This window comes from Cavia porcellus, unplaced genomic scaffold (assembly GCF_034190915.1).
Source record: "Cavia porcellus strain 051 isolate PalLab524CR breed Dunkin Hartley unplaced genomic scaffold, mCavPor4.1 scaffold_29, whole genome shotgun sequence".
NCBI classification, from domain to species: Eukaryota; Metazoa; Chordata; class Mammalia; order Rodentia; family Caviidae; genus Cavia; species Cavia porcellus.
The window spans coordinates 39771858-39784363 of record NW_026947512.1 but is presented as its reverse complement, the minus strand read 5'-3'; the positions used below and the strand labels follow the sequence as shown (position 1 = coordinate 39784363).

Sequence of the window (12506 nt, the reverse complement as noted above, 5' to 3'; positions counted from 1 at the left end):
TTTAAATTTTTTCATTAAGTTGGACAATTTTAAATCTCAGTCCCCTTACCTGCTCTGCAGTAACATTTTTAAATATTCTGATAAACCACCTATTTCCCTCCTACAGCTTATCTTGCCTTCCACACACAGTTACATTTGCACATTCAAGGTTATTCTCTGACCCTCGTAATCTATCCTTCTAAAAACACACCCAGGGACTCTTTGTATGAGTTACTTTTTCACAGATAACTTGAGGAAAGACTGAACAAAGATTCATCTGCACTTTGGAGTATTTGGGAGATGAAATTCAGAAGCTGCTAGGAGAACAGCAGGGAAAATGGGTCCATCGGCATCAAATAAGGGCAGTGTACAAAATTCATAAATCTTTTATGACCATTTCTATATTTTTCTCTTTAAGCGCATACAGGTAACATATTCTTCATATCCACATCCTATCACACTGCATGATAATGTAAGCTGACTGGCACATTTTGGGAATGCTGGGCACACCACACTGTACAGCTTCTATTTGTGGGGAGAGCAAATGCAGAGATTTCCTTCCCAGCGTTTTGTAGAACAGTAATTATAAATAAAGCATGATCTGTTCTTAAAGCTACACAACTTGTGAAGAATATGCAGTTTTACAGGTTGATTAGATAGCTAGATTGCTGGGTCAAAATGCAGGACACACATTGATATACAACATTACAGAGTAACATTTCAAATATTACATCTTGAAACATTTTTTCTTAAAACATCTTAATTCTCACATTGGAAAGTATAGTTGAAAACTAAATCAAACAACATGAAAATTTCTTGTTCATTAGTTGCTGCTCTCAGCAAATGAATTAAAAAAACAAGGGAGAAACCAGAAAGGCAAATTTCGGCTTTCAATATTTAGTAATTCTAGTGGGTTAAACATTATTTTAATTCAGTACACGGTATTACTAAGGTATAGCTAGGTATACATTTTTACTTAAATTTACTACTTCTCTCACCTTTGGGTCAGTTTAATGAACTTTAAAGTTTGCGAGACAGAAGAGAGACAGAGACACAGAGAGAGACAGAGACACAGAGAGACAGAGAGACAGAGAGAGACAGAGACAACAGAGAGAGACAGAGAAACAGACAGAGAGACCTGAGTTACAATAAAATAAAATTGTTCCAGAAATTGCAACTTTTTCATATATATTTCCAGGTAGTCTAAAGAAAAATACATTTTCAGGTAGGTAACATAGTCTTTGTAAGTTTATCTATGTTATCAAGGAGAAATTTCTTATAATTACATATGGAGATTTTGTGACTCTTAAAGTTTCTAGTTAAATTTGTAAATCCCCAAATTGCTTTCAAACCCATGTTTAGTACAAATTAATTTCTATCATTTCTTAATTTTCATTAATCTTTTTTTATTTAAAGAGAAAGAAACAAGAAATACATGGATTAAAAAATGGTAGAAATAATACAGAATTACCAGAAAAATAAACGCTAAGAAATCACCAGTTGATAAGTTACATATTGTCACCTTAGAAATAGCTGTTCAGGTGTTATTCATTAATCTTTTAATGGTAAATGGGAGAATTATACCATCTCTTCAAACAGGATGAATTTCGTAACTGACTTCTTAATGCAGTGGTTGAACTTTATATATGAAGCAAACAAAAATTGGCTACTCTTTAAAAAGACAAAAAATTGTTACTAAAATATTTTTAAACTACATACTGCAACTTATTTTTCTATCTCAAGAAATACTTTTTAAACTCTTGATTTAAAATCTGCCCCTCCTCTCATGTTTTGTTTTATGTTCTAAATATGTGGTTTTTTGCACAACTAATTTTTTTTTGTATGTGTGTGTGTGTGTGTGTGTGTGTGTGTGTCTTTTTTGTTTTTATCGGTACCAGGGATCAAACTCACGACTGCCTGCTTGCAAGGCAGGCGCTTATGCCGCTGAGCTAAATCCCCAGCCCCCTGCACAACTAATCTTGTCACTTCATTGCAAACTCCTTCCACCCAAGAACTATTCCTCATTCATCTCCCCCAAGGAGTCCCACTCCTAACCCAAGCAACACATACATATTTCTAGTAAGGTGGTGAAACACAGTAGGAACTGAGCTATTATTGGAATCAAAGAGAAACTAACGTTCTGGAGATCTAAGAGCAAAATGCAGAATCAGAGTCATCAAATCTTACTCACAATTCACCATTCCCTCGCTATATGACCTTAGTTGTCAGGAAGCTGATCACAATCTATATTTTATTTCCCTTGCTACTGGAATGAAGAAATTAACACCCAAATTGCTCTATAAATTTGCAAGAAGACTGATTAAAATTTTGATCACTGCATGTACAAGTTCTGCCAATATTGAACGAAGCTACTTCTGTGTGCTCATATTTGGAGAATGAATTCAACCCAAACACTAAATCTCCCAAATATGAGCTAGTTACGGGCTTGAATAAAGACGAGCCCAGCTCTGGACCATAACCCATACTAGCCCACATAATTGTTTTTTCAAGCTATTCTGACTTCTGCTTGACCAGAGATAGAATGACAAGTGTCACTCCAGCAGCTCTCTGATAATTAGTTAGACTATGGCTACACAAACCCTTTGGTGAAACGAAGTACCCAAGCAGATAAAGCTGTATCAGTATCATTTCACATTCTGACAGCCCCTGCCGAGTGTGTTCTACATATTATGTGGAATGGACCATGTTTGCATCTATTACTTTTCAAGCTGGGAAAAAATAAAGAACAACTAATCAACATACAACTATTGTGATGAAAGAACCTAGTATTGTCCAGAATCTTCTTCATCATGGATTTTTAAAAAGAATCTGGATCATCAGCCAGGTACTGGAAGACAGGTACCAAATGATCTCACTCATACATGGAATCTAAAAGTGCTGATCTCATAGAAGTTGAGAGCAACCTTGGGCTCAGGAGCACACACCTGTAATCCCAGCACTCTCGAAAGCTGCAGGTTCCAGTCTGGCTTGGACACCTTAGTAACTCGAAAGCCCTAGCTTACTAAAGAAAACCAAAAGCAAAAAGAGGTGGAGGAATAGAATTCCTGGGTTCGATCCTCAGTAACACCCCCACCTCACACAGCTTGAAGAGACAAGTAAGTTTAATGTAATTTAAAAGTTATACAATGTATACACAGATGAAATCATAATATGCCATTACTATGTATAATTTTCATGCTTTATGTATCACTTAAAAATAAATTTTAAAAAGTAAAAAGAATTGGGCTAGGGACTTAGCTCAATGGCATAAGCACCCGCCTGGCAAGGGCAAGGTCATGTGTTCGATGCCCAGTACCACAAAAAAAAAAAAAAAAAAAAAAAAAAAAAAAAAAAAAAAAAGTAAAAAGAATTAAATTTTTAAATTATTAAAAAGAATCACCATCAAGTGTTCTGACTTTTACTCTCAAAATAAGAGCTTTCATAGATTTCAAAATGCTTCCCATGCATTCTGACTGAACAATTGTAACTCACTTTCTACTTTCTTCAGAAAAGCTTAATGTCCTGGGTTAAAGAAGAGAATCTTCTTAAGAATGATTATAATGGGCTCAGAGGTACTGACAGTCGTTTTAAAAGTAACACTGTAATTGACTGTAATTGTTTTTAGTTTTCTCACTCATTATTTTCTTCAACTTGGTATCCTGCTGTAAAATTTGTAAAAACAAACAAATAAACTATATATAATTGCCCTTTAAAATTCTCCTAGCAATATCCACCTCCGGATTCTTTTAAGGTGGTTTGCTCATCTGTCTTAGATGACGATGTTTTCTCCCAACCTGCTCCCTTTGCCTTCTTTTGGAGTAGAACCCTTCCTCTTAATGAATCTCACAGTGCAGTTCCCCAGGGGCCCAGCGCATCAGCCTTCTCTCACCCCGCACACTCTGGGGTGGAGCTGCAGCCCCGCCCCCACCCTGGGGCGGAGGCAGGGGCAGGGGCAGGCCTTAATCTCCATGGATACGGTATTTTAGGGTTAGACATATGATGCAATCTGATCAGAGGGGTCCCAAAACTTTGTTATTTAAATAAGGAGTAAACTTTCTCTCTTTTTCTTTGATTATGAGCCAAGTGTAAATATACATATTTATTTGGAGCTAACACAGCTATCTCCCTGTCAGGCAAAGAAAGCCCCTGAAAATGAAGCTAATTTTGTAGAGAAGCAAAGCAAAGACTGAGAAACCAGTCCATGCTATCAGCTGAGCTTCTGGATCAAACTGGGCCTCTCTGGAAACACAGTCCCCGTTCACAAGAACAGTTCTCAGAACTGAGTTTCTATCTATCGTGCTGCTGAGAAACCTCCTACAGTAAATTCCCTCAATATTTCTTATTTTGCGGCTCCATCATGTTGGTCATGACTCTCCCCTGAGTTTCTTTTCCCCTTTTTCAGGTCTGCAGATGGAATCCTGGGTCTGTTGCAGGCTTTTATCACGACTAGCCCACCTCCAAGCCCTGGCTTCTTCTGTTTAAGGGGTGGAGGTGGGGGGACCCTTTCTTATAGCAGCCAGGAATTTTGTTAAGAGGTTTCTTTTCCTATTGTTCCATTTCTCAGATCCCTACATTATTTGATTTTTTAAAAAATGAGGACTTAAGAAATCCAGCCAGGTCTACATTTGTAGGTAAATCACAGTCCCACCAACTCCGTTCTGGAATACTTTCTTAGTATACCTCTCTCTCAATCATGTCTCCAGTTTCACTGTTTAAAAACATTAAGAACTATTATTTATAACCCATTTTAGTGTTCAAGTCTAATAATTAAAAACACTTTTGTTTTACTTCTCCTCTTAAAACAGACAAAATAAAATTACTAGCAGCTGGGAAGGACAGGAGGTGGGGGCTGAGGGAGGTTGGATAATGAGTAGTTATAATACTAAGAATAGGTTTAGAATTCTACAGCTACAATGGATAATTACCCACTCTACATTTTAGAAACAGCTACAAGACAGGAGCTGGAAAAGAGATGAAAATGCTAATTACCCTGATTTGATCACTACACATTGTATATGTATTGAAGTATCACAGTGTATTCCATAAATATGCATAGTTAAGCATTAATTTAAAAGAATAAAATAAAAAGTAGGGAAAACAAAGATTTTCTTTCTCTCAGCTGATACCCAACATAATGTAAAACTTTTTTTAAAAATGTTGGAGAGAATATTCCAATAAAACATGGCAAAAAAATACTTGAAAGTAATTGTTCCATATTTGATAATTCATTAACAGAAGATTTAGCTATCATACAAAAAATCCTTCAGGAATTATGATATTATGGAATAAATTAAATATTACTATTTTAGGTGCATCTTGCATTGCTGCAACAAACTATCCAACACCCAAAGTTAAAAGAGGAAAGGTTTATTTAGCTCACAGTTTGTAGACATTTCAGTCCATGATGGGCTGGCTCCATGGCAGAGTGGCATCACAGAGTAAAATAGTTTATGGCAGGCAGTAGGCAACAAAACAAAAAGAGCCAGTCACAGTTTTTTTCTACCCCTTACATTTTATCCAGGCTTCTTGGGGTGGGAAGCACTCACACTCTTAATCCCAGTGCCCTTAATCCTAGCATTGCACCAATCAATCCCAGTGTCACAGACTCTAGATCCAGTTATCTTTGAAAAAGCCACACCTATGTCCACATGATGCTTTGGAGGCATTGTATCTAGACATACAAGCTATAACAATTACTTAGCTTGTAATAAGGTAATGCATCTTTTCCAAATATCAAACTATCAGAGCATGATTTTCCTGTTCAATGAAGATGAGACTCCTCTTAGCACAATGCCATTAAGACTACTGTCATCTCTATAGATAAATAGGCTGTTTTGAAATTGACCTACTTTATTTCCCAAGAAAGGAATAAAATTACTCAACTGCTTCTAGAACAACAATTTCTGCCTCTTTTTATAAAATTAGAGTCATATTGCACACTAGTTAAGGGATTCCCTGTCCAACTCATTACTTAGTAGATTTTGGTGAATATATTATTTCTCTAAAAGTTGGCTTTGGAATACCTAGGATAAATGTGATTTTCCTGGATTCTTTATAAAAATTCTATTTGATGCCCACTCGTTTTAAAGAAAGACTTCCCTTAAGATAGATATATAGATTTCATACAACTCTTTAATATAGATTTTATATGATCATGAAATCTGAAGTCAGAAGACTCAGGTTTAACTTCTGGTCTATTATCTACCGGAATTTGAACAAGTCCCATATTTCTGAATCATAAGTTCCTCATTTCTAAGTCATAGAGTTTTGTGAATGAATAACAAAATGTATATTACAATCTGTACATTACAATCATACACATGTATGTATAACATTTTAATAGCTCAAGGAATTAATTTTGTAGTACCTTAATTTCAATGGAATACACAAGACTAAACCTTGACCCAATTTTGGGGACTACCTTGTCCAGTCTCACTGCTAAATGAAATAGTGAATGACTTTTAAAAAGGCAAAAGCGAAACTGAAGAATTATATTATACCTGCAGGAGGTGCTATAAAGGAAAAAATTATTCCTTTACAAAGTAAATGAATTTAACATGAAGGATCTATCAACCTGCAAATAGAATCGCAGTGATGTACAAGTCCTAAATCTGCTCAAGTCTTTGCACTGTCCTAAAACTGTACTTAGCTCTCCAGGTAACTGGAAATAAGGATGTACCAGTTGAGCAATTTTATTTTTGAATTTTGATACTTTTGCTATGTGATAAATGGTAATTTGTCATGCTCTATAGTGGGAAGAACCACCACACCCTTGAAAATGCTACGTTTAGAGAAACTGAAAGAATAATTTGCACTCAACGAGAATAGCTCTCCAAGAGTGACAGGGCAGGCTCTCTTTTACACTAATAATGATCTGAAACTGAAATGCCATTTTTACTGCTGAGAATCATTTAGCCAAGGTGCTAGCAGTTGGCTCTACCCTTACAGTAGGGGTTACTTATAGCTGGGTAAAAGGGAGAACTGCAGCTCTGAGCCTCACCCATGACCAGCCATATATGGTCCAATACAATCAATACACACATCCCAGTACTAGTCCCAAGTGCAAATGCCGTGTGTCATTATGAAAAAAGGGTCACTGCAGACAAAAGATTGTTTTTCTCCCCTTCAGCAAGCTCTTTTCGTTGCCAAATTCAAGATTGAATTGCTCATTTCATTCAGAGATTTCAAAGAGGACTTCCTGGATACATTCCTTTAAAATGCAGGCGCTGCTGAGAATGTATAGTATTTTAAAAAGACATAGTGATTTCCTGGCAGAGAATGTTCAGCATCATCATTTAGTCTGAAAAATCACGAAGTCATTTCTTCCTCTGACAATAAAGATATTTTCCAACACTGCTCAAGATTCCCTGATTCTCCTTTTTTCTTTAGAGCTAGGGTGCTTTTCCACATTCTAGCTTTCTTCCATTTAAAGAGGTCACACTACCTTTAAGCAAAACCATGTTACATAATGTACATTTGTTTCTTTATAACAGGCTTTTTTCCCACTTATATGTTAAAGATAAATAGGATATACACATAAAAATGGAGACTCAGAAAAAAAAAAAAAGAGACCCAGAAACACTGAGGAACTTGTGTAATCAGGTAATAATTAGTAACATTAAGATTTAAACTTAAAGCCAAGAGCCCCACCCCCACCCTGTCCCCTGCAAAGCCTGTGTTCTCTCCAGTTCATTCATCTGTCATGTTTGATGTGCAATGTTAAGATCATATAAACTCAAGTGGCCCCAGGCAAACTCATTTACCTTAATCGACCACATATACTCCCAATCCACTTTGTATCAAATCCATCCCAATCCATTCATAGAATGTCATTTCTTTTAATATAAAGCCTTTTTATTTGAAATGACAAAACCTTGAACATCATAGTAGGCTAGTGCATTCCCTGAGTTTGAACCCCACTGGTATGACCTCGGACAACATACAGGTATCAGTTTCACATATGTAAGCTGGGATAAGGTTTTGTAAGAACAATTCAGATCACCTAGAGAAATACCTGGTGCATCATAAGCTTTCAATAGCTGTTTGTTATTTGTTAGTTTTTGAAACGTATGTTTCTACTTATGCCTATTTACCAAAAATGTATGTTTATTTGCTCTTCTAGTGTGTTCATTAGACTTTGCAATTATGCTTCCCCAATTAAGTTTCAAACCAGAATGGATGGAGCTTAAAGTAGTGAAATAATTTCTGTAAGTTTTGTACTTTTTATAGCATTCACCAGAATTGCCTGCAAAAAGGGGTCCCGGCACTTTTGAGAGAAGTCATTAAGGATTGGTTCTAAACAATCCATTTATTGTTTTGAAAAGGGTAAGATAGTCCTATTGACTTTTTGTAAGGTTCAACTTCTCAAGCCTCTCACTTAAGTGTAACAGGACACTCTTTTAATAAACTACTTACAACTTTTTAGTGCATATGCCTCATTTAGAAAAAAATAAAATAGGAAAGTTTGCTTCTTATTTATCATAATGAACATTTTAAAAATTATAATTACCAACTCTAAAAGTAGTGAAGAGTACAAAATAATAAGTTCCCAATTTCAAAAAGAAGAGTAGTGAAAACTATCTTGCAGAGGGAAAGGTGAATAATTTTAATTTAATTATTAATTATTTAATTTATTTTTTCATCAGTATTTACCCGATGCTAGGAAAAACAAATAGAACAGGGACAAAACTGATAAGGTGTTTGTAAGTCAAAAATGTCGTAAGACTTTCAGTAAAGAATGACTTCTTTATTTTTATAGTGATTTAAAAAATGTATTTCCATCACTTCCTGAGCATGTAGGAAGCCTGGGCTCCATTGCTACCACCACTCCCTAGAGACTATGCCTGTGTGTGTGTGTGTGTGTGTGTGTGTGTGTGTGTGTGTGTATGTGTGTGTGTTTCTAGTTTGTATTTAAAGGCATGAGAAAAAAATGTGTCTGATATATTAAGTAGATAAACCGATAATAAATAAGCAGAAAGCCAGAAGGAAAGATACTAGAAGAAACTATACTAAAATATTAGCATTATTTTTTCAGATAAATAAGTGTACAATTTTAATTTTCTTCTGTATACTTTTTTCTAACCCAAGAAGAGTTACAAAAGAAAAAAAAAGGACAACTTTGTAGGTTGGAGTTGTCAGGGAAAAATCTCTTAAAGTACACACGTTCCGGGGCGGGGGAGAACAGACAGAGAAGGATGTGGCATCACAGGCAAAGGTTCTGAGAAGTAGCACGAAGACAGACTAACACCACTCTAAAAATTTACCCCGCAGTGAAATGCCGGGGAAAAAAAGAAACATAAGAACAGCCGTGGTCCTGAGGAAGCATCTCCCTTGAAGCATGTGTCCACCCGAACTGTGTCTACACACCTGGACTGGAACTGGGCTGTCTTTCTTTCATACACTGACCCCAAGAGCTGCACCAAGCTGTCAGAACACGTTTGCTGGGACCACATGCCTCAAAAGGCTTTTTAGAATTTCTTTTAGAAAACACTAATAATTCAAGAATGCAGCTTTTCCAGGTAGGATTACATTACACAAGTACAGTTCACTTTTCAAATAGAGGAATGTATTTCCGTCTCCTTTCTGGCTGAAATAAAGTGAAAAGAACTTACATCTTTCAGGGGTACTTATTTCTGACCTGTGTGAACCTTTCCAAGGCCTTCGGCGTTTTTATACATTTTGAACTTTTAAATCCAGCTCACTGAAAATACACTCTTCAAGTTTAACCTTTATCCTTCACCAAATGGAGATTTTTCTTCTCCTAGCTCTTGTGCAATGCAGTCTTCTGTCAGGCTGTTTTCTAACCCTCACTCTACATGCGTGTTTCTTACCAAGAAGAGATACAGAATCCTAAAACTCTTGGTTTGTGTTTTCAAGTGACAAGAGATATCTTCATGAGAATAAAAATGTATTAACTCATCAATTCAACAACACTTACTCAGAATCCATGATGAACCAAGTGTGATCCAAAAATAATCCACAGATATATATTAATCTAATGGTGCCGCAAACCTTCTTTATTTTAGTCTTAAGCCTTTTCTAACTACCAGAAACTAAATCTACTGAGAAAGAACAGAGCCAGATTTCAAAATTATTTTTCTCTTGATAGCACTGCAAGGAATAGAAATGTAAACTGAAAGATTCATTTTAGTTCCCTAAAGCTCTGGGAAACCAAAGGAAGTATTTCTTCCATTCCAAAATTGCTCACGTGTGCTTAAGGACAGCATCCATCACCCCATTAAAGATAGCAAGAAGGTTTCCAATTACAAGAGTTTCAATAACTTCAACCAATGAACCACACAGGAGACAAATCAGTCTCAGACAAATTGCCCAAATGAAAAACCTGGTATTTCCTCTGTATAAAACATACTTCAAGAGAAAAATTCAATGTGATTCCTTAATGTGAAATATAAAATTCATGTAATTATATGAATCTTTTAATAAGCAGAATTAAATAACAAACATGACAAATCCACCAGTGGGGATTATCATTTTGGAGTATTATAATGAGGGCACTCAGAACACTGAGGAAGCCAATTTAGCTCTTCCCAGAATTTCACTTCCTGTTTGATCTTCCTAGATCTATGCTATCAGTCCTGTTAAGTGATGCTTGGCATAGTTAAGACACCAAACTTCATGCAGCAACAGATTTGTTTTGTCCTGGGGACTGAATGCATGTGAAGCACATGCTCTGCAACTAAGACATAGCTCCAGGCAATAAAAGACATTTTCACACCATAAAATTAAAGATATGGTTCCACCAACTGTGGGCAAGTCAGTAAGATCATACTTCATCTATTTAAACAGAATGATAAAAACTTAAGAAACCTAAACTATACTTTATTTGAGTTCCCTACATAGCAAAAACAAATTGTCCTTAGACATATTGTCCAGGTTGGAATGAGATAATTTGGAATATTTACTGGAAAGCTCATTGAATTGAGAGATCTTCTAAATGAAGAGTTCAAACAAGGAAAACAAAGACTATAGTTTGAATATGAAAATTTAGTACTAAATTATTATCAATTTATAGTTCTCAAAAACTATTTTTACTAGCCTTTGCTAATTTCCTAAGTTTCCTTGACATTGCACAAATCACCACTTTAATAGTTGTAGAATTCTAAGCACAAAGCATATATGTCACATTTAATAGATGAAAATTAATCTGAGATCCTGCCTAGGAATTTGCCCAGGAGATATGTATGTATGTATGTATGTATGTATGTGTATATATATATATTCCTCCTCCCGACTCCATTACATCAGACTTCATATGGAGACTAAAGATTTTGGAATCAAGACCCCAAATATCTGAGTATCACCTAGTATTGGCCTCAAAAGCCACACAATTATTTTCCAGCACCACAGAACTAACACACATGTGATGTCACCGAACATTCTTATGTGATTCAGTGGAAAGGAAGGATCAAGATCCTAAGCGTACTATAGGCTGCTTCTTCTCCAAGCCACAGATACTGGCCTGCTCTCCCGCTCCACAGAGCAGCCCTCACTAAGGGCACAGAATAGATGTAGGTGTGCTACCTGGAAGCAGATGCTGGCTTTCATGAAAAACTAGTGAACAGGAATATTTAAATATACTTACATGAAGAAGTATTTGCTCCTTCTGTTGATACTGATATTCTAATAGGAGACTCTATAAAACATAAAGATGGAATGAAGTTTTATTGAGTCATGCTACTCAGACTCTTAAATTAAAAATTTGCCAGGCTGGGGTATAGTTTAGTAAAAGTGTGTTAGAATGCAGCAGGACAGCAAAAGCATTTATAAATCACAGGAAGATATACAGAGTTTTCAAAGATTACAATGGTGTACTTCTGTTGTTGAGACTCAAAGCCTTGAAAGAGATGAAAATAGGCGCAACCCATCTGCAAAGATATCCCACACACCAACTGCTAAATGGAGGCCAGAAAAATGCTATTCTGAACAGACCCATACTACTGCAGAGATAAAGAAGTCCACTCAGTCCACTCGAAAGTGTAGGCTTGATTTTGAAAAATATAAAACTATAGTTTTATATAAAATATAAAACTATAGTTTTATATAAAATATAAAACTATAGTTTTATATAAAATATATAAAACTATAGTTTTATATAAAATATAAAACTATAGTTTTATATAAAATATAAAACTATAGAGAACAACCCCACATGCAGAAAGAACAGTCAACTTTCACACAAACCAAAGAAAAAATGAAAGAGTAAAAATATTTCTAGACAACTTGGATCCACATAAACCCTCTGACCAAACATGATGGTGACTATAAAGTTTATACAAGGCTCCCTAGAGCAATTATAATAGGATCAAATAAAACATGCTAAATAAATAAACAACAGTTGGGTTGTATTAGGAGCAAGATTCTGTTAGGTAGGCGTGGCAGGAAAACCAGTACTTCTATACAGATAGAACACAAAATGTAACTCATGCAGAAAAAGACAAGCATGGAATCTAAGGGTTTTAATAAGAAAAAAATCAGAAAGGCTTAGTACCAAAGAAGAACTTAAATTC

The 12506-nt window shown here is 35.6% G+C and overlaps 1 protein-coding gene across 14 annotated transcripts in view; it reads right to left on the bottom strand.

The window, feature by feature from the left end:
• Nrg1 (neuregulin 1) overlaps positions 1-12506 on the bottom strand; it is a 999063-nt gene that overhangs the window by 127269 nt on the left and 859288 nt on the right. For 11 of the 14 annotated variants that reach the window (XM_063240137.1, XM_063240136.1, XM_063240138.1 and 8 more), the window contains exon 5: positions 11582-11632. The exons of the other annotated variants lie outside the window; for them this stretch is intronic. In XM_063240137.1, coding sequence (XP_063096207.1) covers positions 11582-11632 — 51 coding nt within the window. The remainder of the gene's footprint in view (positions 1-11581; positions 11633-12506) is intronic. 14 annotated transcript variants of the gene reach the window in all.